The sequence below is a fragment of the Bos indicus x Bos taurus genome, chromosome 6 (assembly GCF_003369695.1).
Source record: "Bos indicus x Bos taurus breed Angus x Brahman F1 hybrid chromosome 6, Bos_hybrid_MaternalHap_v2.0, whole genome shotgun sequence".
In the NCBI taxonomy this organism is placed as follows: Eukaryota; Metazoa; Chordata; class Mammalia; order Artiodactyla; family Bovidae; genus Bos; species Bos indicus x Bos taurus.
The window spans coordinates 102,895,731-102,920,347 of NC_040081.1; the positions used below are offsets into that span (position 1 = coordinate 102,895,731).

The 24,617-nt window shown below is 51.3% G+C and overlaps 1 protein-coding gene and 1 long non-coding RNA gene across 3 annotated transcripts in view; one reads left to right on the forward strand and one right to left on the reverse strand.

Annotated features, from left to right (window-relative positions):
• Nucleotides 1–2,330: 2,330 nt before the first annotated feature.
• The window catches only part of CRMP1 (collapsin response mediator protein 1), a 67,422-nt gene continuing 45,135 nt past the window's right edge, over nucleotides 2,331–24,617 (forward strand). The window contains exon 1 of one of the 2 annotated variants that reach the window (XM_027545013.1): nucleotides 2,331–2,735. In XM_027545013.1, coding sequence (XP_027400814.1) covers nucleotides 2,355–2,735 — 381 coding nt within the window. In that variant the 5' untranslated portion in view covers nucleotides 2,331–2,354. Of the gene's footprint in view, nucleotides 2,736–6,569; nucleotides 6,951–24,617 lie in introns of those variants that run through there. The other variant, XM_027545014.1, reaches the window with a different exon arrangement.
• On the reverse strand, nucleotides 3,822–6,492 carry LOC113894505. The gene is made up of 2 exons (XR_003511603.1): nucleotides 6,387–6,492; nucleotides 3,822–4,442 (listed from the first exon to the last, which is right to left on the reverse strand). It is a non-coding gene; the product is annotated as an uncharacterized LOC113894505 (long non-coding RNA).

Sequence of the window (24,617 nt, forward strand, 5' to 3'; positions counted from 1 at the left end):
GAGTGGGAGTTATTCTTATGTTCTCTAGCTTCTGCACAGAGGACTCTTTCTCTCCTCCCTCCATGTCACTCCCTCCTAGTCTTGACAACCGCCTGGCCCTTTCTCCCAGTGAAAAGGGTTTACTTGGAAAGTAGTGAGGTCTCCATTAGCAGCAGTATTTAAGCAAAGCCAGAGAGACTGTCTCCTTAAGATGTGAGAGCAGATGCACGCACCCAGCATGAGGACTGACCTCAAAAGTTTCATCTAACTCAGATTCTTGAATTCTCTATTTCAATGGGTTTGCTTGTGTTTGTTAATCACACAAAAAGCTAGACTCCTTGAGACCCCCATGGACTATAGCCAGCTAGGCTCTTCTGTCTATGGAATTCTCCAGGCAAGAATTCTGGAGTGGGTTGCTGTTTCCTTCTCTAGGGGATCTACTTGACCCAGGGACAGAACCCAGGTCTCCTTCATTGCAGGCAGATTCTTTACTGTCTGAGCCACCAGGAAAGACCTTTCTAAGGGTTTAGTCACCATGAATAGTTTTGGAGCTTTAGAATAAGTCTCCATGTGGTCTCCAACATGAAATTTCCTTGCTTGGAATGTTCTGAAACAGTATTTCACAGAAACGGGAGCAGGTTTTGTTAAAAATACACTTGCACTGCATCCCGGAGTCTGGGACTCCTAGAACCATGAGGCTGGGTGCTGAAGAGACAGTTCCTAGCCCTGGAAGAGGTGGGGGTGGGGGGTGCAAGAGGAGGCACTCACGCCCCCAGCTGGGTCCCCACCCAGCCCGATATGGCATGTCTGAACTTGCTCGAGGAGTGGGGGTTGGCAGCTGGCAATTCTGCCCATCCAGAAAGAGCAGCTGGGACCACCATGTCCCTGGAGACTCTTAAGACCCTCTGCCTGATAATGATCAGGGAGAAATGAGACAGGGTATCCAGAGAAGGCACATGGCACCTGGCTTTGAAGGGGGTTAGAGGGAAACTGCAGCAGAACGACCCCCGGACCCCATGCCCTTCACCCTGGCCATAGTCAGAGGAAGCCTGGGACTACCAGGCTGCAAATTCCTAGCTCAGCAAGGGTGGGCTGCATCCGGGGTCATGGGAGGTGACCCTGGAATGGGGAATATTTGTGTGGGTGACGACAGGACTGTGTGCAGTGTGTGTGAAATGATCTGTCTCTTTGTGTGTCTTTTTCTGGAGCATGTTGCTATTTAAGCTCCCGACTACCCGTATTTCTGGGGTGGATTTGTGTGTGGGCTCCCTGTCGGGGTTGTGTGTGTTGGAGTCACCTTGTGAGTTAGTCTTTGGTATAAGGGCATGAAAAATCTCTTTGTTGCGGGGTTATTGCAGGAGTCAGCCTCGTGTACATGTGTGAGTCATTGGTTCACACGCAAGAGTGTATTTCTCTTGTCTATTGGCGTGAATGCGGTCCTAGCACATCCCTCCTGCCCTGCGGTTTCATCCTTCCTGGTGTGCAGCCCTGCCCGGTATATGGTGTGTGTGTGTGTTTGTCTCCTTCCTCTGGAGAATGTCAGCTCCCGGAGGGCAGGACTCCATCTATTCTGTTCACGGTGCTGTTGCCAGTGCCCAAAACGTGCTAGGCACCAGAGGGGCACTCAGTATAATAGCACTGAGTGAATGGATGCCGTATCCAATGTGTGAGCATCTCTCTGGTTGTGCAATCAATCTCGGTGTGATGCTGTCTATGCGCTGGGTTGGGTGACTGAGAATTTCTGGCTTGTGTGTATGTGTGTGTGTGTATGTGTGTGTGATTGACTAGGAATATATACAAGCTTGTATGTGTATGCAAAATTACCAATGATGTGCATGAAAGAGACTAAGTGTGTCTGGGGAGCGTGTGTGTAACCGACTCTCGTGTGCGCCGGCATGCTTGTGCATCTCTCACGTGTTTGTATGGCGTAATTGTCTACTGTGCTAATACCAACCTGCGTGTGCTTGGCAGTGTGTGCGTGCCCGAGGTTCGCACCCCTCGCTCTCCTCGCGCCCTGCGCTCGGCCTGGGGGCGGGGAGTGGGGGTGCGGCGAGGGCACTGCGGTTGGGCTGCCCGCCCTCGGCGCTGCGGCGAGGGCACGTCACGGTCCCTCCACGCCCTCGCCGCGGTCCCCGCCTCTCGGTCCTTTGTAGCCGGCCGCGGTGCTCTTCGACAGTCGCCCGGAGGCCCCGCCCCGGCCCCGCCCCGGCCCCGCCCCGGCTCGCACCCCGGCCCGCCCCTGCCCGGGCCGCAGTCGCGCCTGGGCAGCCGCGGGCCCGCACCGAGCGCGGAGCGCGGCGCACGGCGGTGGCCAGGGCCGCGGGCGGGCGGGCGGGAGGGTGGGGGCGCGGTCGGGCAGCCGGCCTTGGACCGGTATGGCGGACCGGCGGCGCGCGTGGAACACGGAGGATGACCTGCCCGTGTACCTGGCGCGGCCGGGCAGCGCGGCGCAGACCCCGCGCCAGAAGTACGGCGGCATGTTCGCCGCGGTGGAGGGCGCCTACGAGAATAAGACCATCGACTTCGACGCGTACAGCGTGGGCCGCCGCGGCTCGGCGCGCACGCCGCGCAGTGCTGGCCGGCTTGATGCGGTCGGCCTGCCGGGGCCCGGCGGCAGCGAGGACACGGCCAGCGACGTGAGCGAGCCCTCGGGCTCGGCCGTCAGCTCGCCGGGCGAGCGCGACGACAGACCGCCCGCGCTGCGCATCCGCTGCCCCGCGCCCCGCGACCTGCCACTCGGCCGGGACAATGGCCAGGTACCCTCGGGGCGCGCGTGGGCCGGACGGAGGGGGCGGGGCCCTAGGGGCGCGGGGCGTGGGGCCGCCTGGAGGCCGTGCCCGGGGGCCGGAGTGCTAGGGGCCGCTGCCCTCCGGGCTTGGGAGAGCGCCCAAGGCCCCTCCCCCACTCTATCGTACAGCAGGTTTGGAGAGGTTTGGCCAGTCGGTCAGGGTTGGCCAGCATAGTCCAAGAGACTCCAGAGGGTCTTTCGAGATCCAGTCCCCTGCTCCTCCTCTGCAGAAAGGGAGAGACCGTGGTTCTGAGAAGGGAAGTAAGTTGGCTAAAGCCGCCACATGGTCCTTAGAGCGCAGAGGGCCCTCTGGGGTTAATTTCATCCAAAGGTCCCCATTCTCTGCTTTAAGAAGACGAGTAGCTCTGTTCCGCATTCATCCCTTCATTTATTCACTCACTCATGAGGAATTATAGAGCACCTCCTATGTCACTAGCGCCGGGAGAGGTTTAATGAAATGCCTCTGGTTACACGGCTTAAAGCTTAAGCCTTTCTTGAGTGCTCCCTCTGTGTTTTCTGGGGGGAAGGATTTGGTTAAAGATTGAAATCGTCGGGCAGATAGACCTGGAAACCGCGAGCCGCAATCACCCGACACCTTCAGAGAATGTTTCTGAGTCCCGCACGACGCCAGTGTGCTCGCTTCACAGAGCAAGTTGGAGACAGAGCAGGGATTTGAACCGGGGTCAGTAGACTTGGAGATTTTTCTCCTCGTGAAAGCGGGGGAAACATCAGGGAGAGGGAACGCCAGGCATTGGACCCTAAGGCTCATCTCCCTTTAGTTGGTGGTCACCAGAGCCACTGAGGGAAGATGGATGGATAGACGACCCAGCTGTGGGATATATATGGTCAGGTGCTTGGAGAACGGAAACTGGAGCACACGAAGGCCGGAGAGCCATCGCCTCACCCCAGAACTCCATGTCTGAGCACTGCCCAGGTCCCAGGCCACTATGGGTACTGGGGTCCCTGTTTGGCACTCCCGCCCCACCCCTGGCCACGGTGGGCGCGACAGACTCACTGTGAAAATTAAATCAGTTATGACGCCAGGTAGCGAGCATTCAATAAACATTCGTCGTGTATTATGAGTTTTATCATTATCATCATTTTTATGAACCCTTCTCCCCTTAAATGTTATGAGAGGCATACAGTGAGGGAGCCAGTTTGATCTGGACGGAAATCTGGGTGAGGGGGTTCGTGGAAGAATGGGGGCTGGGCCGACCTGTGGCTGCTCCGACTCAATAGTGGGTCTCTTCCAGCCCCCATCCTCACACCCCCGGTTTTCTGTCCGGGGAGCTCGGGAACTCTCCGTGGTCCTGAATCTGGCGCCTCGCGGAAGGTCTACAGTGCGCGGGAGTGGGGGCGGGAGGGGGGCAAGGAAAGGACATATCGAGAGGGTCCCGTCTCCTTGTCCGTATCCCTTTTCTATCTCTCCCTCCCCACTTCCTTCCCTGCTGTCCGACCTCACTTGCGATCCAGGATTAAGAGCCCGAGAGGGAGGCTTCGGGGGCCGCGGACCTAGAAGCTGGGGCCAATACGGGAGAACCGTGGTTTCGTCAGGGCTGTGCGTCCTCTTGAGCCTCAGCTTCTTCATCTGTGAAATGGGGGTGGCATCTCCCAGCCTCCCTCATGGCGTGGTGGAGTATCAGGGAGGCGAGAGAGCTTTGTGCACAGCCGGGAGCTGTGGAAGAGCGTCCATCAGGAGCTGCGGTCAATGTCACCAACGCCAGCATCGGCCCTGGGCTCGGCCCCGGACGGCTCTGCAGCCGCGCCTCGGCCCTTGGGGACGCTGGTCGCTTCCTCTTCCACTGCTCCTTCCTCTCCCCCTCTAGCCCGCTCCCCTTTCTCCATGGTTTCTGGACAAAAGGCAGCGCCTCGGGCACGCCAAGGACCCCAGAAGCACTCGAGGTTCGGGACCGTGAAGCCAAGGGGCTCGCGGTCTCCCTTGGGGGAGCGTTTTACTCTCCGCGGGCCGAGCGGCTACGGGGTTCGGGTCCCGTAGCCGGCGGGCCTCGCTGCTCCTGCGCGTTGCAGAGGGTACCCGGGCCCTCCCCCAACCCATAAACCTCTTTCCTGGGGAGGGAGGAGGGGTTTCGGTGGCGCAGGCGCAGCGTCTGCCAAGGCCCAAGGCTGAGCGAATGCGGCGCTTTGTACCCGGGAAGTCCACTCGGAGCTGTGGTCTGTTTGGCCAATAGCGAACCCGCGCCCCTCCCCCGAGTTCTCGACCCCACCCCTGGAGCTACCCTGCCCAGACTGAGCCCCGGGGATTCCCTGGTTTGTGGAATCTAGCACTTAGCAACGCCGAGGAAGGGAATATAGAGTGGGGGGAAGGGAGACCCCAATTTCCGGTTAGCACCAAGAATTTAGGACCCAGCTCAGAGCCGAGGCTGAATGAATGAATGTAGGAGAACTGACCTCTAGACTAGGTATGCCAGAACCTGGCTTCCAGATACTGCTCTGCTGCAGCTAACATGCTTTATATCCAAGAGATATTTTACCTGTGTGTCAGCCTGAATTTCCCACCTGTGAAATGGGAAGCTTATGGCCTAGTGTTCCTGGAATACTAAACTGTTTCTCTTTTGTAAACATCCCATCTTCATTTTAAGGCTCAGGTAACTCTGGTCTCCGTCCTGGACTGGAGGACTGGCTCCCAAGTGGTGATGGAGGTAAGGGCTTCAGGCCCTAACTTGAGAGGTCGGGGGTTGGGGGGTGGGGGGCTTTAGCAGGCCTAGTGCACCCTTCCTCTGGGTGGCAGCTTGACGTATACAAGATGGGGTCTTTTAGCAGAGCCTGTGCCCGAGATTTGAGTTTTGTAGGCCGAAGTGACAAGGTTGGCATTTTAACCTGCCTGGAGATTTGGGGCACCTGTCTGGTGTTATGGGGGCTTGCTAGGGCTCTCCTTTTTCTTTCTTTTGTCAAGTTTATCAAGCCGTGTCCAAGCCTGCTCCTCACCTCTTCCCCAAAACACCATCTGGACCTATGGGTGCTGGGGTTGGTGTTCACTCTCCACTGGAAACCAGGACTTCCTTCTCCCCCGCCTGACCCCTAGCCTGCCCCGGAGGGCTGCGGGGATCTTAGTGACAATGGTCTGGCTCTGAAATCAGCAATCACTGTCTGGTAGACAGGCTCTGGGGATGACCCGGTGGCCCCAATGGCAGGGGGCTGTGTGATGTGAGGGGGGTGGGCTGCAAACGGTAGAGCAGGTCAGCCACTAATTAGGGCCTTGTCTTTGGGGGTCCCTGCTTCTGCAGGGAAGTTCCTACTGAGTCCCCGGACAGACGGGTTCAGTAATTGGGGTGGGAGGGGTGGCAGAGAAAAGATTCATGGAAAAGCCATTAGAGATGAGTCTGGTAGAGGAGGTAAGATATTCCGAGAGAGGGCACAGTTTAAATAAAGGCTTGGACTTGGGGCTGGATATATGCTTGAGCTGTGCAGCGAGTGGCGCAGCAGACAAACGGAGGCTGTGGAATGAGAGGTCAAAGGCGGGAGGTTGCTGGACCGTATCCTCAAAACACTCCAGCAGCCGAGGGAGGGGTGGGGGGTTCTGGGCATCCGGCCCACATTCCGTCCCCCACACAGATGTTCCGGGAGCCCCCCGCCCAGGCCCCCATGAGGGACCGCACACCTGTGGCGCTGCCCATGGTCTCCGCCTGCGCATCCGAAGTCCATCTCTGGCTTTCAAAAGAGCCCTGAAAAAATCAGACCTACCCAATCGCGAGAGCGAGGCCGGGGCCCAGCCGAGGGCGTGTGCGCGGGGCGGGGGTCGGCGGGGCTGGTTGGTTGGGGGGCGGGGGGCGGAGTGCGGGGAAAGGGGTGATCGGAAGGGAAGCGCTTCCTGGTTCGAGGCGAGAGGGGCGAATCGGGCTCGGCTCCGCGCCGCCGGGAGGAGCTGTCTGTCTGCAGCCCCCTCCTCCCGCCCTCGTCCCGCCCTCCTCGCGGAGCCGGGCGGTGCTGGCAGCCGGAGCTGCGGCGGCGGGCGAGCGGGCCGAGCAGCCGCGGGCAGCCGAGCTCCGTGCCTCTCGTCTCTGGGCCGGGGCCTTTGTCGCCGCGCCCGCGGGAAGCGGGACCGAGAGACAGCCGCACCGAGCGAAAGCCAGCCCCACAAAGTCCCCCGGCCGGGCCGAGGGCGCCAGAGGTGGGGAGGGGGGCCATGTCTTACCAGGGCAAGAAGAGCATCCCGCACATCACGGTAAGCCGGGCCCCCGCCCCCCGAGCCCGCCCGGTCTCGGTGCAGTGGTGAGTGGGCGCCGCCGAGGATCGGCCGGGGTCCGCAGGGGCGGCCGGCCAGGCTTCCTGCGGCGCCGCGGGTGGGGCGGGGCCGGGCTCGGCTCTGGAGCCCCCTCCCCCCAAGCCTCTGGGGACAATGGGGGGAGGGGGAGCCCCTCATGGCGGGGCGGGGCTGGAGCCTCGGGTCCCTCTCCCCGCGGGCTTGCAGCCGCCTCCCCCGCGGCCACCGCCCCCCGCCCCCTTCGCCACGGGATGTGCCAGAGGATGGCGCGGACTGAGAGGATGCGGAGCTGAACAAAAGAGGGAGGGGCGCGGGGGTCCGAACCCCCTCCTTCCTTGTCCTGGAGCTGAAACTCCAGCGCGGGGATAGAGGGGGGGGTCTTTGCACCGTCCAGCTCTGGCCCCTCGCGGCAGCGTTGCTTGCCTACTAAGGAGGGGAAAGGGTCGACTATTGGCCCCCACTTCCCGCCCAGACCGGTGGAGTGGAAGTCTGGACCTGGAGACAAGCGCCATGATGGAGGAGCCCCTCCCAGTCCTCACGGCAGCTAAAAATAACCTAATGGAGAGACTCTGGGGGGTTAGGGGCTGTGGCCCTGAAAGGGTTAACACTGGGGTGCGGGGGTTAGGAATGGCGGTGGGGGCTGAGCCGTCCTCTGGGTCCCAGGGTGTGGCCGGAAACAAAGGATCCCAGGTCCTTCGGCTTTGTCTCAGGGTGGGGAGCTGAGGGCACAGCGGGGCCGGGAGACCTGGCCTCCATCCTCCTTGCCTGCCGGGCCTTAGAGCTGAACCACACCGTTCCTGAGGGATGTGGACCTCGGGTGCTGGAGAAAACCGTGGGCCTTGGGTGGCTGGTATCTAAGCAGCCAGATAGATGGCCTGCTGAAATTCCATCTCCATGAAATCCTCGAGAAGATGCTTGAGGTTTGAGACAGGAAACCTAGCATCCTCCTTTATCCAGAAGGGATAAAAGCTCAGGGATGGCCCCAAAGCACCTTGGAGAGGGCCACATTGGGTAAGGGGAAAGGAACTGATGTTACCCACTTATCTGCCCAGTGTATTGTGGATCTTGTTTTATTGAATCTTCTCAATAAGCCTTCTGAAGGGGGCATTGTCCACCTAAAGCTCTCAGAGGCTGGAGCACTGGGGCGCAAATGAGAGGAAGATTGGGAGGGGGCTGGCCCCCTTGCTTCTCCAGAAGAGCCCTGCCTCCTGCCCAACTCTGGACTGAGTCTTCCCTTAGAAAACTCCTCCTTGGCCCAGCTTCAGATCTTGTCAGTAGACCTTTGCTGAGTCACATCCAGAAATGAGACCCCTGAAGATGGGGGCCACCTCTTAGCCATCCCTAATCCCTGCCCTCTGAGACACAGAGGCATACGTGACCAATCCCTTAACGCTGTAGCTGGCTAAGAATCCACAGGGGGGATGTGGTTGCCTTGGGGCCAGGCAGTGTGGGAGGAACATGTGGAATATTTGCAGGAGCCAGTCCCAGCTTCTGGACTCTGACACTGCCCTCGAGGGATCTGAGGCAGGAGATGGAGGTGATGCAGTGGTTGATGAGTTCGGAGGCCTGGGTACCACTGTGGCTGTGGACCACAGCAGATCTGTAACCTGTACTGGACCCCAGTTTCCACGAAGGAAGTTTAGCAAGATGGTCTTTGAGGTGGGTCAATGGGAGCAGTGCCTCTGGAGTTGTGTGGCTCTGTCTACACAACCGCAGTAGTCTCCCTGCCTGCTGGCTGTGGCCCTCTGGAGTGGAGCTGAACTGGCCCGGCTTTTATACTGGATGGATCTGGGTGTTCAGCCCTGCTCTGCCTCCTTTCTGAGCCTTGGGGCTCTGCTATCCAAAGTGCGCCAAGCCCTGGCCATTTCACAGGACCTTGGAGCATTCATTCAAGAGGACCCTGGCAAAGGGCTTAGTGTTTGGTGGGCACATGGCAAGGGCTTCAGAACTTCTGGTTGATCCTGCTTCTTTAGTCCTTTGTGCGAAGCAGGCAGTCAACCTGTGTGTCAAAGAGAGTCAGATAGAGTGGCTCTGGCAGCTCCAGTAGCATGGGAAGGAGAGATGCTGAAAATGATCCTTAGTTCCTGGAAAAGTGGCCCTTGACAAGGCATTTGTGTTTGATGTAGTCCACATAGTCCACTCCTGGAGTAGGACATGGCAACCCCCTCCAGTATTCTTGCCTGGAAAATTCCGTGGACAGAGGAGCCTGGCAGGCTGCAGTCCACTGGGTCATAAGGAGTCAGACATGACTTAGCCACTAAGCATGTAGTCCACTCCAGCTAGAAAGGTATGTGGTTTAAGAGGAGAAGCCAGAGAGAATGGACTTGGATGGAGCTCCTTTGTAGGGCCCACAGCTTCTTGAGAACCTTTGGCTGATAATGCATAAGAAGTGACAAGAACTGGAATGCCATTCAGTGAGTGGACGGGCACTGTGCCTTTTCACTTACTGCTCCCTTAACCTGTTCAATAGTACTCAGTTCCTAGGTTAATAATAATAATAATAGGATCTGGTCTGTTCCATGCACCTTCTGTGTGCTAAGGAAAGTGGACATAAGATGGGCGTGTCCTTCATCTTCCCAGAATTTAGTAAAGACCTACATTTCAGCCTGAAATGGTAACAGTGTGTATGTGTGTGTGTGTGGGGGGGGGTTGTTATAAGGGAAATACAGGAGGCTTGGGGGGACCACCACAGCAATACCCAGTTCTGGGAAGGGGAGGGAGTTAGGGAGGAGGGAGGGGATTCTCTGAGAGTTAGGGGAGGCCCTGAGGCCAAAGAGTGTGACCCCTTGGAGAAACTGAAGGGAAGTCAGCATTGCGGAGCCCGACCTCTGCATCCAAGTGTGGCTTCTCTGTGCAATTAGAGCAAACCTTGGAGACAGGTAAGATGTTTTTGGGAGCCATGGTGTGTGTGTGGCCTGTGGAGAGACCAAGGCGGGGAGGGGCTGTCAAAAGGACCAAGATACATCCTTAAGTCCCCTTGATGTTGGGTCTCTGTGCCCCCTTGAGCCTCAGCTCGTTCATCTGAGTGAAGGGGATAAGGTCGCAGCTTTGGCAGTGAAATCAGAGACAGGAGAGAGGATGTGAGCAGAGGAAGAGAAGGGACACCCCAGACAGGGCACAGTGGGGACAAAGGCAGCTGCGTCACAGAAGCCCTCTTCTACTCATCTTGACTCCGGTGTCTTTTCCTCTATTCTTCGCCTCCGCTTTTTTCTGAGATACTAGAGTAGCCTGATAGAGAAGAGGGGAAAAAAAAAAAAAAATCGAAACACTTGGCTTCAGCCCCCAAGGATTGTTTAAAATATTAATAAAGCTCCCTTTCACGTGTGGCTTTTTTAAAAATTAATGGTACAGCCGGGATTAATTTAAGCGGGTTTTTGGTGCCCACTTGGGTGGTTAAGTGAGTAGGGCATCCTGGGCGTGGCTCTGAACGAACAAAGGCTGGTGGCCCTGCAGATGCTCTGTGTCCCCATGGAGCCACCGAAGGGGAGGCAGGAGTGTCCACTGAGATGGTTCAAGAATTATTATCATTACGAATAAGACTTCATGCGTACTGACCATTTGTGATTTTTGCAGACCATTATGGCATTCAAAAGGATTAAAAAAAAAAAGGATTTGTGTGATCTCTAACTGGGTTTTTTGAGGAAGGCAACCTGTTTCTCAAAGAGTAAACTGAGATTACAGAGTCTTAAAAGCTTCTTCGGTGGCCTGTGAAGAAATGAAGAGGTCCATTCAAACAGGGAAGAGTAGATAGTCTGGTCTGCTTGCTAAAATAGTCACCGTCTGATTGAAATCTTTGTGTGTGTGTGTGTGTTAAGTCAAACATTCAAGATGAGATGAGCAGGGGAGAAAGTGATCATTAAATTAAAAGTACCTCAGACTCAATTACCTAATAGACAGATGTGCCAAAAGCTTGTTTCTTCCCAAAGATGGTGTTCAGCCTACCTTTAACTATGTGGCTTATCTTGGTGCCTTTTTATGCAAAGAATTTGAGATGCCTACAGGGATTTGTCATGCATCTAGTGAAATCAGCAGGACTGAGACTCAAGGAAGAGCAGAGACCAAACCCGCCAGTGATCTGGCCCACAAGAGGAGTACTAGCGGACATCTGGTTCTGAATCGGGGCTTCTGTCATCTGGGGCAGAGAAGCAGACAGTCTCAGCTTGGTCAAGTTCATGATCAGACAAGGAGTAGTTGGCCATATTCTTTGGGTAAAATTATTTTAAATTAGATTCTTAAAAAGTGTATCAGAGAGCATGCAAGTGATACTGCATTGTGACATCTTCTGTAACATAACCGTACACACTTAGACCTGAGCGCCTGTATTTTATGACGGACTTGGCCAAGACTGAGTACATGAAAACACATAATATAACGTTTGTGAATGCACATTGTGAATGACTAACAGATGACAGTTCCCTCCCCCCAACACAGGAGATGAAGATACAGAATGACAGATATCAGCCACTGTTAACTGCAGATCTTTTCTGTTCCTTGAATATTTCATGATCTTGACCTTTCCAGCTAAATGAAAAATTGCACATGCCTGGGATGACTGAAAAAGGACCAGAGGGTAATCTGTGGAATAGAGCACAGGTGTTAGAGGGGTTCAGAGAAGGGAGGGCTCAGCTTTTGCCAGAAGCGACTGGAGTTGGTCTCTGGGGGCTTGGGGGATGGCATGAGCTAGGTGTTGAGGGCTTTGATTGGTGGAGACATAAAAGCATGCAAGGCAGGTGAAATAGCATGGACAAGCCCTGGGCTGGAGAATGAATGTGGTCAGCAGGGTGAGGATTTTACACAGCTGAATCTGAGGATGAGGAACTTGAAATAAATTTGAATGGCTGGGGAGCGAGAGAATTCTACAGGGCTTTAGAAGTCAGGCAGAATGCGTTCAAAGTGACAGAAATAGCCCATGGGTTCAAAGTCTGGCTCAAATGCAAATGGGATGTTTGATCTTGGACAAGTCAGTTCTTCTCTGGGCCTTGGATCCCTTTTCTTTACAGAGTTGGAGTAGATATTTCAGCTCCAAGTATAGGAAATTCTGACTTTATTCTGAGGGTAATAGGAAGCCTCTAGAAGTTCTTGAGCTGGGAGGATGGTGATAAAGCCAGAATGGAAGAATGTGGACTCTGAAGTCAAACTCTCTGCGTTTGAATCCTAGCTGTTCTGCTTACTTGCTGTGTAATTTTGGTAAGTCACTTAATTTCTCTATGTAGCAAAGGGAGGCCTGGTGTGCTGCAGTCTATGCAGTCATAAAGACTTGGATATGACTGACGCAGCTTAGCATGCATGCATGTACTTTATATTAATATCAGACTGTATTCATAGAACCTTAGGGATTCAGTCCTAGGCAAATATTTGATTTATACAGCGTCAAAGTTGAGAAGAAGCTTTTAAATTTTGTGAATTTCTCTGTGTTTATACATTTGAGGCAGCAGAAAAGAGTGTCCATTGCTTCTCCCCCACCCCCAGCCTCCTCTCTAGTGTAGGAGTTTTAAGTACCCTCTCCTTGCTTACCTCCAGTAGCAGGGAGGTCACCACTTTGCACAGCAGCCTGCTTACTCCTGGACAGCTCTGTTGTTGGAAAGTCTTCATATGTAGAGAGTCTACCTTTTGCCTTCAGAAGTTTTCACAGATGCCTTCCTCTTTCACACTGATATTCCTGGAGGATCTGGAAGATATTTCTCAGTTACCTAGGACCTTCTGTTTTTCAAAATATCCCCAGTTCTTTAGTGCAATTTCTAAGTACAATATTTGGATTTTTCTTTCCCTTTTCCCCTCTTCCCCCACTCCTTTTTTCGTTTTGCTGTTCTTTATTTCTGAGCATGGAGAACAAAATGGAATCAACATAAAACTTTGGTTACTGGGCACCTTTTAAACTGGTTTGGCCTTCCCAGGTAGTACTAGTGTAAAGAACGTGCCTGCCAATGCAGGAGACAAGGGATGCGGATTCAATCTCTGGGTTGGGAAGATCCCCTGGAGAAGGGAATGGCAACCCACTCCAGTATTCTTGCCTGGAGAATTCCATGGACAGAGGACCCTGGTGGGCTGCAGTCTGTAGGGTTGCAAAGAGTCAGACACAGCTGAAGTGGCTTAGCACACATGCAAACTGGTTTAAGTACTTTCTAGGGTCAGACTCCTTTGAGAAGCTGATAAAAGCAATGGAAGGTTTTCCTGCTTCCTCAAAAACACACAGAACATTCAGCATAAGGCATTGGGCTTTATAGGCCAGTATTTAGTGTGTCGAGAGCTTTTACTTAAGTAATCCTGTGAGTTGGGTACTTTGATTAGCTCCACTAACAGGGAAAAAAAAAAAAACTGGAACACAGAGATTAAGTTCTTACCACAGGTCACCCAGCTAACAACTTGTATAGGAGTAAGCTGTAGTCTCTGGGGTGAAGGATCTCACAGTCTCATGGGTGAAATAGACAAACAAAAATGAGCCAAAAGATGAAATTGTGAAATGATGCTACTAAGGAGTGCAAGCCCTATGCCATAGGAACTCCAAGAGGTGGACACATGTTCCTGGAGGCAGAGTGCTGTGCCTGACAAGGTGAGCTGGAAATGAACGGGCAGAGCAGGTGTGGCAGGAAGTCCAGGTAGCAGATGCCGTAGATGAAGGCACAGGGCTGTGAAAGTGCAGCTTAGAGAGCCAGAGTGCAGTGCAGTGCTAAACTGCTTCAGTCGCGTCCGACTCTATGCGACCCTATGCACTGTAGCCTGCCAGGCTCCTCTGTCCATGGAATTCTCCAGGCAAGAATACTGGAGTGGGTTGCCATGCCCTTCTCCAGGGGATCTTCCCGACCCAGAGGTCGAACCCATGTCTCTTACATCTGTCTACATTGGCAGGAGGGTTCTTTACCATTAGCGCCACCTTGGGAGGACTTAGATAACCAGACGATAGTGTGAATAGACGAATATGGTGCCATGCTGGGAGAGGGCAGGAGTCAGACCAGGATAGACGAATATGGTGCCATGCTGGGGGAGGGCAGGAGTCAGACCAGGATAGACGACTATGGTGCCATGCTGGTAGAGGGCAGGAGTCAGACCAGGAAGCGCCTGGAGGCTTACTTTATCCTGCGTGTGAGTCCGAGCTGGAGAAAGGTTTAAGGAGAGGCACACCATGGTCAGTCCCATGAACAGAGGAGCCTGGCAGGCTACAGTCTGTGGGGTCCCAAGAGTCGGAATGACTAAGCACACACATGACATGGTTGCATTTGTGTTTCAGAAAGGTCACTGGCTGTTTTGGGAGGGGACAAGGCAGGCAGCAGGGAGACAGGGAAGAGGGCTGACCTGCGGCAGGTGCAGTGGGAGGTGGAGATCAGCAGGTAGGTATAAGGATACTTCTGGAATAGATGTTGGGTTTGGGGTGTGAGAGGTTAGAGAGAAGCTGAAAACGGAACTGGGCGTTTGAATGAGATTTATTTCCCTGGGTTGCAAGGACTTTATAAATCAGACACTAAGCTCTGTCTACACATCAATTCATTTACTTTTTCAAAACCACTCTCTGCCTTATAGATAGAATACTGAAGTACAGAGAGGTAAACGTGCCTAAGGAACAAGGGTAATAAGTGTGGGGCCCGCTTAGAACTCAGGCATTCTGGCCTCTACCCACCATGTCCTTAGCCAGCAGGCAGCACTGCTTCCTTGTTAAATGAGCATTAAATGAGATAGTAAGTGTGGAAGCATCTGACTCACAGGAGGTGTTGTCAGTAATTGTTAGGTGAATGCATGCGTGCTCAGTTGCTTAGTCATGTCTGACCCTTTGTGATGCTGTAGGCCACCAGGCTCCTCTGTCCATGGCATTTTCCCAGTAAGACTACTGAAGTGGGTTGCCGTTTCCTCCTCCAGGGGATCTTCCTGAACCAGGAATCGAACCTGCATCTCTTGCGTCTCCCACATTTCAGGCAGATTCTTTACCACTGTGCCACCCAGGACATCTTTATTAGGTGAATAGGGCTCTGAATTTCCTGTCTTACCAATGGAGAGCCCTTTCCAAGTTTCAGAGGCTTTGATCTGCCTACCCCCTTTTGGCCACATTCACAGCAATCCTATCAGAAGGGCCGGTGAGATGCATGATGTTGGGAATGGGCTTGATATGTATGATCTATTCTTGCTTATTCCCATTCTTCAAAGGAGGAAACTGAGGCGCAGGCATCTTAACTAAGAACACTGGGGTAACTATCACAGGATATTGAGTTGTCACTTGGTAGGTACCCAGTGGTACTAGGTTCAGATCTGCCTCCACTATCTCCTGGCTGGGTGACCTTGAACAGATTATATCACTTCTCTGAGTTTGCTTATTTGTAACAATAATACCTGCTTCTTAATGTGACTTCAGAATTAAAAACAGAAAAAAAAATGAATGAGAAATGAAAATCTGTGTAGTGCAACTGGTCCTTTATATGTACTCAGGAATGTAGTTTTCTTGAAGGCAAAGGATTTCTGTCCAGATTGCTTTATATAAGATAAAAAGCAGAGACAAGGAAGTGCAGAAATGGGTCTCCACATACATCCAGATTTGTCTGGCCTCTCTCTTCTGTAGGAAACCTGAAGACCTTGCTCGCTCCTGGGGTCATGACAGAGCTGTGTTATTTTAAAACCAGATATTCAGTTCATCAGGGAGTGTTTGCTGAATATCTGTTAGGTACAGTGGAGCTTGAGATCTCGCTGTTAAAATTGCAGTTGCCATGGAAATGGGCCTGAGCTCACAGAAGATCCTGCAGCCCCTGGAGACCACCTATATTTCTGATTCATGAAGGAGGGCAATGCCGCTGTGTCCTCTCCCCATGCAGGTGGAGAACAAATGTGTGTTCATTACATTCAGTCTCAGGCCTGTTGCCACTTCCAGGGTTGCTTTCCTGGAAAGTGTGGCAAAGGGCTGCTGGCTGACAGGCTGTCCCCTGAGGCAAAACCAAAGGCAGATGATTTTTGTGAATTAATAAGAGCATGCAGCTGCACTGTAGATTGCTCTTGCTACTGCAGGGAGGCTGGTTGGGACAACTGTGAGGGGAGCCTAGAAGAAAGAGGGATCTGGTCATTTGGGGTAGGAACAGAGTCATGGGTTTATAAAGTATTTGAGCTAGAAAATCAGACAGCAGCTACTGGGGCTGTGGCTCCTGGTGCAAGTTTTGGATGGTGTATCAGTTCACTTTGATACAATAATACTGCCTAACAAACAATCCCATAATTCTGTGGCTTACAACAAGAGTTGTCTGTTGTTCTCAGGTCTGTGGGTGGCAGAGGCTTAGCTGGACTCAGCTAGAATTGTCTTCAGGTTTCTCTTTGAATCAGGTGTGCTGCTCATAGCATCCCATTCTGGGACTCAGACTGAAGGAGGCATCATTCCTTGGGTCCTGCAGTTTTCACGGTGGAGGATGAACTCTCAAAGAAATTGAGCTGAAACCCACCTGCCTCTTGAAGCTTATGCTCAGATTGGTGCACTCACATCCACTCTCAGTCTGTTGGTCAAAGCGAGTCAAGCAGACACACCCACAGTTAGTGTGACTGGGAGAGCCCTGCACCCATGCTGGAGCATGGCAAATGTAGGAGGGCAGGAAGGAATGTGAAAGAAATAACCCAGTCTACCACAGAAGGTCTCCGTCAAGAGTATCTGAGGTATTTGTTAATAACATAAATTCCTGTCCCATAAACTAGATCTGGCAATTGAAAATCTTGACAAAAGCACTAGGATTGGAATCCCAGTGGATTTGCAGCATTATCTTGGCTCTGGTGCTGTGTTGTGAGTTGTACTTGCATGAGTGGAGTGCGTAGCTGCCTGTCCAATTGAATGTTTGAGTTGCAAACGTGAGTCAGTGACTTAATGTCAGTCAGTGGCTTGTAGAGTTTGAAAGGCAAAGAACTTTCAGAACTCACCTTGACATTTCCTTGCCTCATGAGAAAGCAATTCTACCTGCACTCAATGCATGGACAAGCATGTCCTTTACCTTTTTGAGACTTGTTCTTGTGCTTGCCCTTCAGACACAAAGATGTTCTTCATCTTTCAAGGAGTAATTTGTCATTTATTTACTCTGAGCCCCTTCCCACTGATAAATCCGGCAGCCTGATCAAAATCTCTACACACTTACAGCCTGTAAGTGGATGGAGTTGCCCTCTTTGTATTAAGGCAGTACCCCTATTTTTGGCAGTCACTCATCCACTGACAAAGTTAAAAGACTTGCTCCTTGGAAGGGAAGCTATGACAAACCTAGGCAGTGTATTAAAAAGCAGAGTCACCAGTTTGCCAACAAAAGTCCATATAGTCAAAGCTATAGTTTTTCCAATATTCATGTAATGATGTGAGAGTTGGACCAAAAAAAGGCTGAGCATAGAATTGATGCCTTTGAATTGTGATACTAAAGAAGACTCTTGAGAGTCCCTTGGACTGCAAGGAGATCAAACCAGTCAATCCTAAAGGAAATCAATCCTGAATATTCATTGGGAGGACTGATGCTGAAGTGGAAGCTCCTATACTTTGGCCACTTGATGCTAAGAGCTGATTCATTGGAAAAGACCCTGATGCTGGGCAAGATGGAAGGCAAAAGGAGGAGAGGGCAGCAGAATGAGATGGTTATATAGCATTACCAACTCAATAGACATGAATTTGAGTAAACTCTGGGAGATCGTGAAAGACAGAGGAGCCTGACCTGCTGCTGTCCATGGGGTTGCAAAGAGTCAAACGTGACTTCAAGACTGAACAACAACAAAATCCACTGACCCCAGATTCCAGTGTGTGAACTAGTGAAGCATGGTAGGAGAGGGGAGATGGGGTGTCACAGGCTCTCCCCCCAATTTCTTGAGTGGAATAATTAAAGTATTGAAACGGTGGCACTCAGTGAGATGTACTTGAAACCAGCTATTACATACAATGTGAAGCATAATCCATGATTGTTATTGATCTGTGGGAATATAAAGATTACACATATGCCGTGATCTAAGAAAAGCAGTGAAGAACTCCATGGATGGGTGAGGTAGGAGGGAGCCAGATCTTCAGCATCAAAAAGTGAAAGTGTTAGTTGCTTAGTTGTGTCTGACTCTTTGCGACCCCATGGACTGTAGCCCACCAGGCTCCTCTGTCCATAGAATTCTCCAGGCAAGAATACTGGAGTGGATTGCCATTTCCTTCTCCAGAGGATCTTCCAGACCCAGAAATAGAACCTGGGTTTCCAGCATTGGAGGCAAATTGTTTGTCATCTGAGCTTCCAGGGAAACCACAATTCATCACAGGGTTTCAGGAAATCTGTTTTCAGGTGCCTAGTGGTGTTTCAGGACCATGGACAGCATACAGTACTGTTTTCCAGTCCTCATTTACTTCATGGAACCTGAAAACTTCAGAACTGTGTCCATGTGTATACTATTTATTTTGCTGGAATCTTCCACTTCTCCTCCACTTTTCTGCTTCATGTCTGTGTGTATGTGTGTGTGTTAAGTCACTTCAGTTATGTCCAATTCTTTGCGACCTTATGGACTGTAGCCTGCCAAGCTTCTAGGTCCAAGGGATTCTCCAGGCAAAAGTACTGGAGTGGTTTGCCATGCTCTCCTCCAACTTCATGAGCATCTCATATTTCAGAACCCAGCTCAGACATCCTTTCCTTGATGAAATAGTCACTGCCTTTCTCTGTCTCTGTAATAGCAATGTTCACTCTCTAATGTTTTCCAGATAGCAGCCAAGGTTGCTAAACTAGTGACTTTGGGGTAAGTTGTTGGTTTGATGAGAGTGGAACCTTGTTTTTCTTCTAAAGCTCCCCAGACCTTAATGAGTTTTCTGTTCCTCTAACTTTACTTTGGAAATGACAGACTTTATTCCCACCATGCAGAAAGGAGAACAGAATTCAGGGAGGCTTCATGCTTCCCTCAGGACAGTGATACACAAGATGCAGTGTGATCCAGACCTCCCCTCCTAACTGATGGTTATTTATTTTGCTGTTGTGTGGGTAGAAATATCAGAAACTATAAAGGCTAATTTTTGTAAGTGGCATTCAACATGGTACTTGATGTTCTGAAGAGAGCAAAGGCATCCTGCCAACACCTACTCTCTCCTCACAGTTGGGGCTGGAAGGGAGATTAGTGTTGGGTTTGGAGAAGAAAGTCTTCCGTTCTCTGTGCTGCTCTTCTGCTCCCCACGATGTTTGGCCGTGGAGATGTGATGACTGCCCAGCACCAAGGTGTAGGCGGGCCCCACCTATATTGAACAACCTGTCCTGTATTGAACAGGATTTGCACTAAGCAAGCTCCTGTTCCCAGGCAGCAGGGTTAGACTTCAGGGAATGTTGAAATAAAAGTGAGGTTTCTGATCTGTCAGTCTACTCTGTCCTTTCTTCATGATTTCTCCCCCAGCTTCCTCCCTTTCCTTCTTCCCTCTTCCATTCATTTTCCTTCCCTCTTTATCATTCCTTTATCTCACTCTTCTTTTCTCTCCCCATGCCCTTTGTCTTTTCAAACACTCTTTCTTCTCCTTCCCTCCTGGCTGTCACCTCCTTCCCTCCCACTCAGCAAACATTTGCTAAAAACTTTGTAAGGGCCCTGCATGGTCTCTGGGGATTTGGAGATGAGTCACACAGAGCTCTTCTGGGAATGGAGGGGTATCCAGCCCAGCAGGAGATGGGCACGTGACCAGTGACCAAGAAGTGTGATGAGCATTGTGGGGGAGGGGTGCACAAGGAGCAGTGGGGACACGGGGCAGCACCCCAAAGCCTGCACTGGGTGGAGTCATACTACCAGAAAGATCTACCATGTAGAGAGTTTGGTATTTTGCTTTTCCACCTAACGTTTTATTGTCTAGCACTGTGGTTTAGCCTTTAAAATCCCTGGGGAGGGACTTCTCTAGTGGTCCAGTGGTTAAGAGTCTGCCTGCCGGTGCAGAGGACATGGGTTCAATCCCTGGCCTGGGAATCTAGGATCTCACTTACCACAGGACAGCGAAGCCCATGCACCGCAACTACTGAAGCCTGCATGCCCCCAGAGCCTGTGCTCTGCAACAAGAGAAGTAGCCCCCATTCACCACAACCAGAGAAAGCTTGTGCATATCAGCGGAGACCCATACAGCCATGAATAAATAAATAAAAATTCCTGGGGGATATTTTAGCAGCTGAGTGCTAGCCACTAGTGGTGTGGTACCTTGTCACTCATTTTGATTTACCTCTTTGTGGATAATTCTTTGACCCTGTTTGGGATATTATCCTGAGGACAGATTCCCAGCACTGAATTTCTAGGTCAAAAGTCAAGATCTGTGATACAATTTGAAAAAATGGCTGAGGCATACCCTTACTAAGAAATCCCAGCTTGAAGGAAGCTGTGCAGATGATCAGTTTCTCTTCTCCCACTTCCGCCCAGTTTGGGCAGTCTCAGTTCAGAAACTTTGGTGGGCTTGAATTCCTCCTTGGTGAAAGCCTTTTCATTATCGTCATTACCATCATGGCCAGCCCAGCCTCGCGTCTGCTTATGGCGTTAGAGCCCCTGTGAGCCAGCACCTGCTTGCCTCTCCAGCTTCCTCACCCTGTGGTCCTACTTCAGCCAGAGGAAACCACTGACAGACCCCTGAGTACTCTTGGCACCCCCTAACCCATGCCTGTCCCTGCCATTGCCTCCCTCTACCATCTCCTCTGTCTGTGTTAGGTGCTCAGTCGTGTCCGACTTTCTGCAACCCCACGGACTGCAGCCTGCCAGGATCCTCCATCTGTGGGCTTCTCCAAGCAAGAATACTGGAGTGGATTGCCATTCCCTTCTTCATCTCTCTCCTCTGCCACATGGCTAATTCCTACTCACTCTTCAAGCTCAGAATAAGCACGGTTCTCCTGGAAGGGCTGGAGTGGAGGCCTTCTCTGCTCCCACCACCCCTCTGTCCAAGCCCTTCCCACACTGGAGTGCAAAGGTCTGGTTATGATTCAGTCTCTCCCACTGGCCTGAGAATTCCTTAAGGGCAAGATTTTTTTTTTTTAGCTGCATGTACTCTTTTTCTTAAGCAAATATTTATTGAGTATAATTTCTGCTACAGAAAATGGCAAAGAATAAACAATGTGTAACTCTGCTGAGTATTCACCAGTCATTCACCAGTGGCAGGCCTGGGCAAAGCATTTTATATACGTACCGCATGGGGTTATCCCTCAGCCCTGTAAGGCAGGGACAATTATCCCCATTTTATAGATGAAGAAACTGAGGCTCAGACAGGTTAAGTCACATGGATAGCAAATGAGCAGGGATTGGAAGCTGCATCTGTCTGACTCTGAACGTTTTGTTCTTACACAACGCTGATCCAAGGCCGTGAGCCATGATGAGTGTAAGTCTCTTTAGGTTACTGCTGTCACCCAGGAAGAAGTGGGCAGTCTCTGACATACCCTTGCTGTTAGATTTTTGTTGAATTTTTAAGGAGGTATTTCATTTTCTTTCAAGGTATTTAAAACAGTGAGTCTTGTACAGAGTTTGTCATTGTTTATATCTGCTGACTGTTTGCTCCTTGTGGTAATCCTGGGAGAGGCAGGGTATTGGTATTTTTCTTTTAAATGTGTGATTTTTATTAAGTTCTTCAAAATTATGTGTCATAAAACTTACTGTTTGGAGGGAAGTACGGCTCTAGGGTTTTTCACTCACACTTCCTGCATGAAGAAAGGGAGTCCTAGAGAGCTAGATCCTCAGGTTCTTTCTAAATTGCATCTGATTATGGGTGGTTATGGCTTCTACCATGTGGGTGTGTGCTAAGTCACATTAGTCGTGTCTCTTTGCGACCCTCTTTGTAGCCCACTAGACACCTCTGTCCATGGGGTTCTGTGGGCAGGAATACTGGAGCAGGTTGCCATGCCTTCTTCCAGGAGCCAAACCTGCATCTACTGCAACTCCTGCATTGCAGGCGGATTCTTTACTGCTGAGCCACTAGGGAAGCCCTCAGATGGGTGAACATATTTAAAAATGAGACAAAAGTGTGTTTGATGGAGTGAACGCTGGACAGGAAATTAGGAAACCTTGAGTCTAATCTCCACCCATGTTGATTTTATGAATTTGGGAGGTCAGCCCATCTCGAGCTCCATTTCCATCCAAGGTCAATGGGACCACACATTCCCTGAGAACCATTCAGCACAAACAGGCATGGAGAGCACTGCAGCCATGAAGCACATTTCCTGAGATGTCTTTTGAGAAAAAATATCCTTGTCAAGTGTCCCACAGAATGAAAAGGGTCTAAATTTGGAAAAGATCAACTCAGTTCCCCTCTTGAATATTCACATTACACATCGGCAGTAAAGGATCTGGGAATTCCTGACATAAAAACGATCTCTACATCTCTTTAACCCAGAATTTTCTAAACTCACTGCACCTGGGAATCCCCTTTTGGATCAACATCTATTAAAACCCTGCTGGGCTAGGGTTCCAAAGAACATACTTTTGAAAGTGTCAGTTGAAAGGCAAGCACGCTAGTCATTTGAAGGAAGAAAAAAGAAGTCACATCAACTCTTGCCTTCTGCTGTGAGCTTATTGTTTTTAGAAATAGGCTGGCCCCTGAGAACAGCAAGAGCCAGTACCCTGATGGTAGCTACACATGGTATCTGCTGGTAGCTGGGGGGTGGGGTGGGGATTTGAACATCTGATTCTAGGAAAAGCAGAGCTGGGTGGGGCTGGTCTTCTGGGCACAGTGCATTAAATACCACCTTTCAGGATTAGCCTGAAAAGCCCTTTATTAAATGTGACAAGGCAGACGGCTGCCCACGGAACACCGTGTTTCAGAAACTAGGCGCCAGCTGCCAATGATTCACATTTCTCTGCTTTCTAGTGCCCAAGAAAACTGCACAGCAGTGTCTTTGCCTCTGGGTACGCAGTGCTCAGGGCTCTTTCCTTTGGTCCTGGCTTCTGTCTTAAAGATAAGAGGCAGGTGGTTGGACCTGGGGGTGACTGAGCTTGAAGCCCTTTCCTCCAGAGACCCCCTTCCTGGAGAACAGGACATACGTCTCTTCCTTGGCTTCCTTGGCCCTTGGTTCTTTGTCTCATGGCCACAATGCCGTTTCTCTCCATCTTTACGCAGTTATCCTTCGAGAATTAGTTCAGGTGTTCATCCATTAATCTGTCCTGCCAGGCTGTGCCCAAAGTATTGGAGACCCAGCAGTGAAGAAAACAGGTGAAATCTCTGCCCTCATGGAATCAAGTCTCTGAGGGAACTGCAGGGACAGCTGTAGGCGCTGCCCTCCTTCCGCAGTAACGAGAGTACAGCTGGTTCCCTGTGAGTGGTACCTGATGCAGCCAGCGGGGGAACACACCTCTGATGTCGGTGCGACAAGGCACATTTATAAACACATGTAAATGTAGACTATGTCAGATGTACTGTGTTAAGAACTGTGTAAACATAAAGTGGCTAAGAGGTGAGGGGTCTGCAGACGAGACCGTGATGTAAGGTGTCCCAAACAAGCCAGCCAAGGGGGGGACCCTCAGGTGACACTGATCAGAGAGCTGCCTGGCGCAAGTGAGAGAGTGAATTTCGCCTACATAGTAGGAGTCCAGATTAAGTAGGGTCTCACTAACTTAGCCCTCACTCTGGAGGAAGCATACTGATGCAAGAACCCACTAGAGGGTTCTGAGTAGCAGGCTGCAGGCTCTGTTTCTGCTCAGCAAGCCTTTTTTGATTCCTTAGTTTGTTGTTTGTTTTAGTCACTGAGTTGTGTCCTGTGCTTGTCTTTTAACACTGAGCCGAAGCCCCAGACAGCACTAGTGGTCAAGAACCCACTAGCAGGAGATGCAGGAGATGTGGATTTGATCCCTGAGTCGGGAAGATCCCCTGTGGTAGGAAATGGCAAGCCCCCTCCAGTATTCTTGCCTGGAGAATTCCATGGACAGAGGAGCCTGGCCTGCTGCAGTCCATGGGATCGGGAAGGGCTGGACATGACTTGAGTGTGCATACATGCATGCATTCCATTTGCCGATTCCTTAATTTGGGTGACAACCTTCTTTTCTAGGCTTATGCAGCATCCTCTGCCTTCCTCTCATGGTCAGTGCTATGGGACCACTGGGACCCACCGGAGGTGCATTCTGTGTCTATAGAGGGTTTCTCAGGGGGCCCTGGTGGGATCTAGCCCAGTTACTCACTGGGTACCCTGTGTTAGCTGGATCAATGGGTACCCTGTATTGGATTTCCATGCCTGCCTCCCTTACTCCACTTACTGGAATCACCTCCCAGAATCACTGCTTGGGTCTAAAATCGTCATCTCAGGCTCAGTTTTCAGAGGAACCCATGCCAGACCCTCCCTCTGAGGTGGCTACTCTGAATTGTTACTGTTTCAGTTCAGTTCAGTTCAGTTCAGTTGCTCAGTCGTGTCCAACTCTTTGCTTTGTGACCCCATGAATTGCAGCACGCCAGGCCTCCCTGTCCATCACCAACTCCTGGAGTTCACTCAGACTCACGTCCATCGAGTCAGTGATGCCATCCAGCTATCTCATCTTCTGTCGTCCCCTTCTCCTTCTGCCCCCAATCCCTCCCAGCATCAGAGTCTTTTCCAATGAGTCAACTCTTTGCCTGAGGTGGCCAAAGTACTGGAGTTTCAGCTTTAGCATCATTCCTTCCAAAGAAATCCCAGGGCTGATCTCCTTCAGAATGGACTGGTTGGATCTCCTTGCAGTCCAAGGGACTCTTAAGAGTCTTCTCCAACACCACAGTTC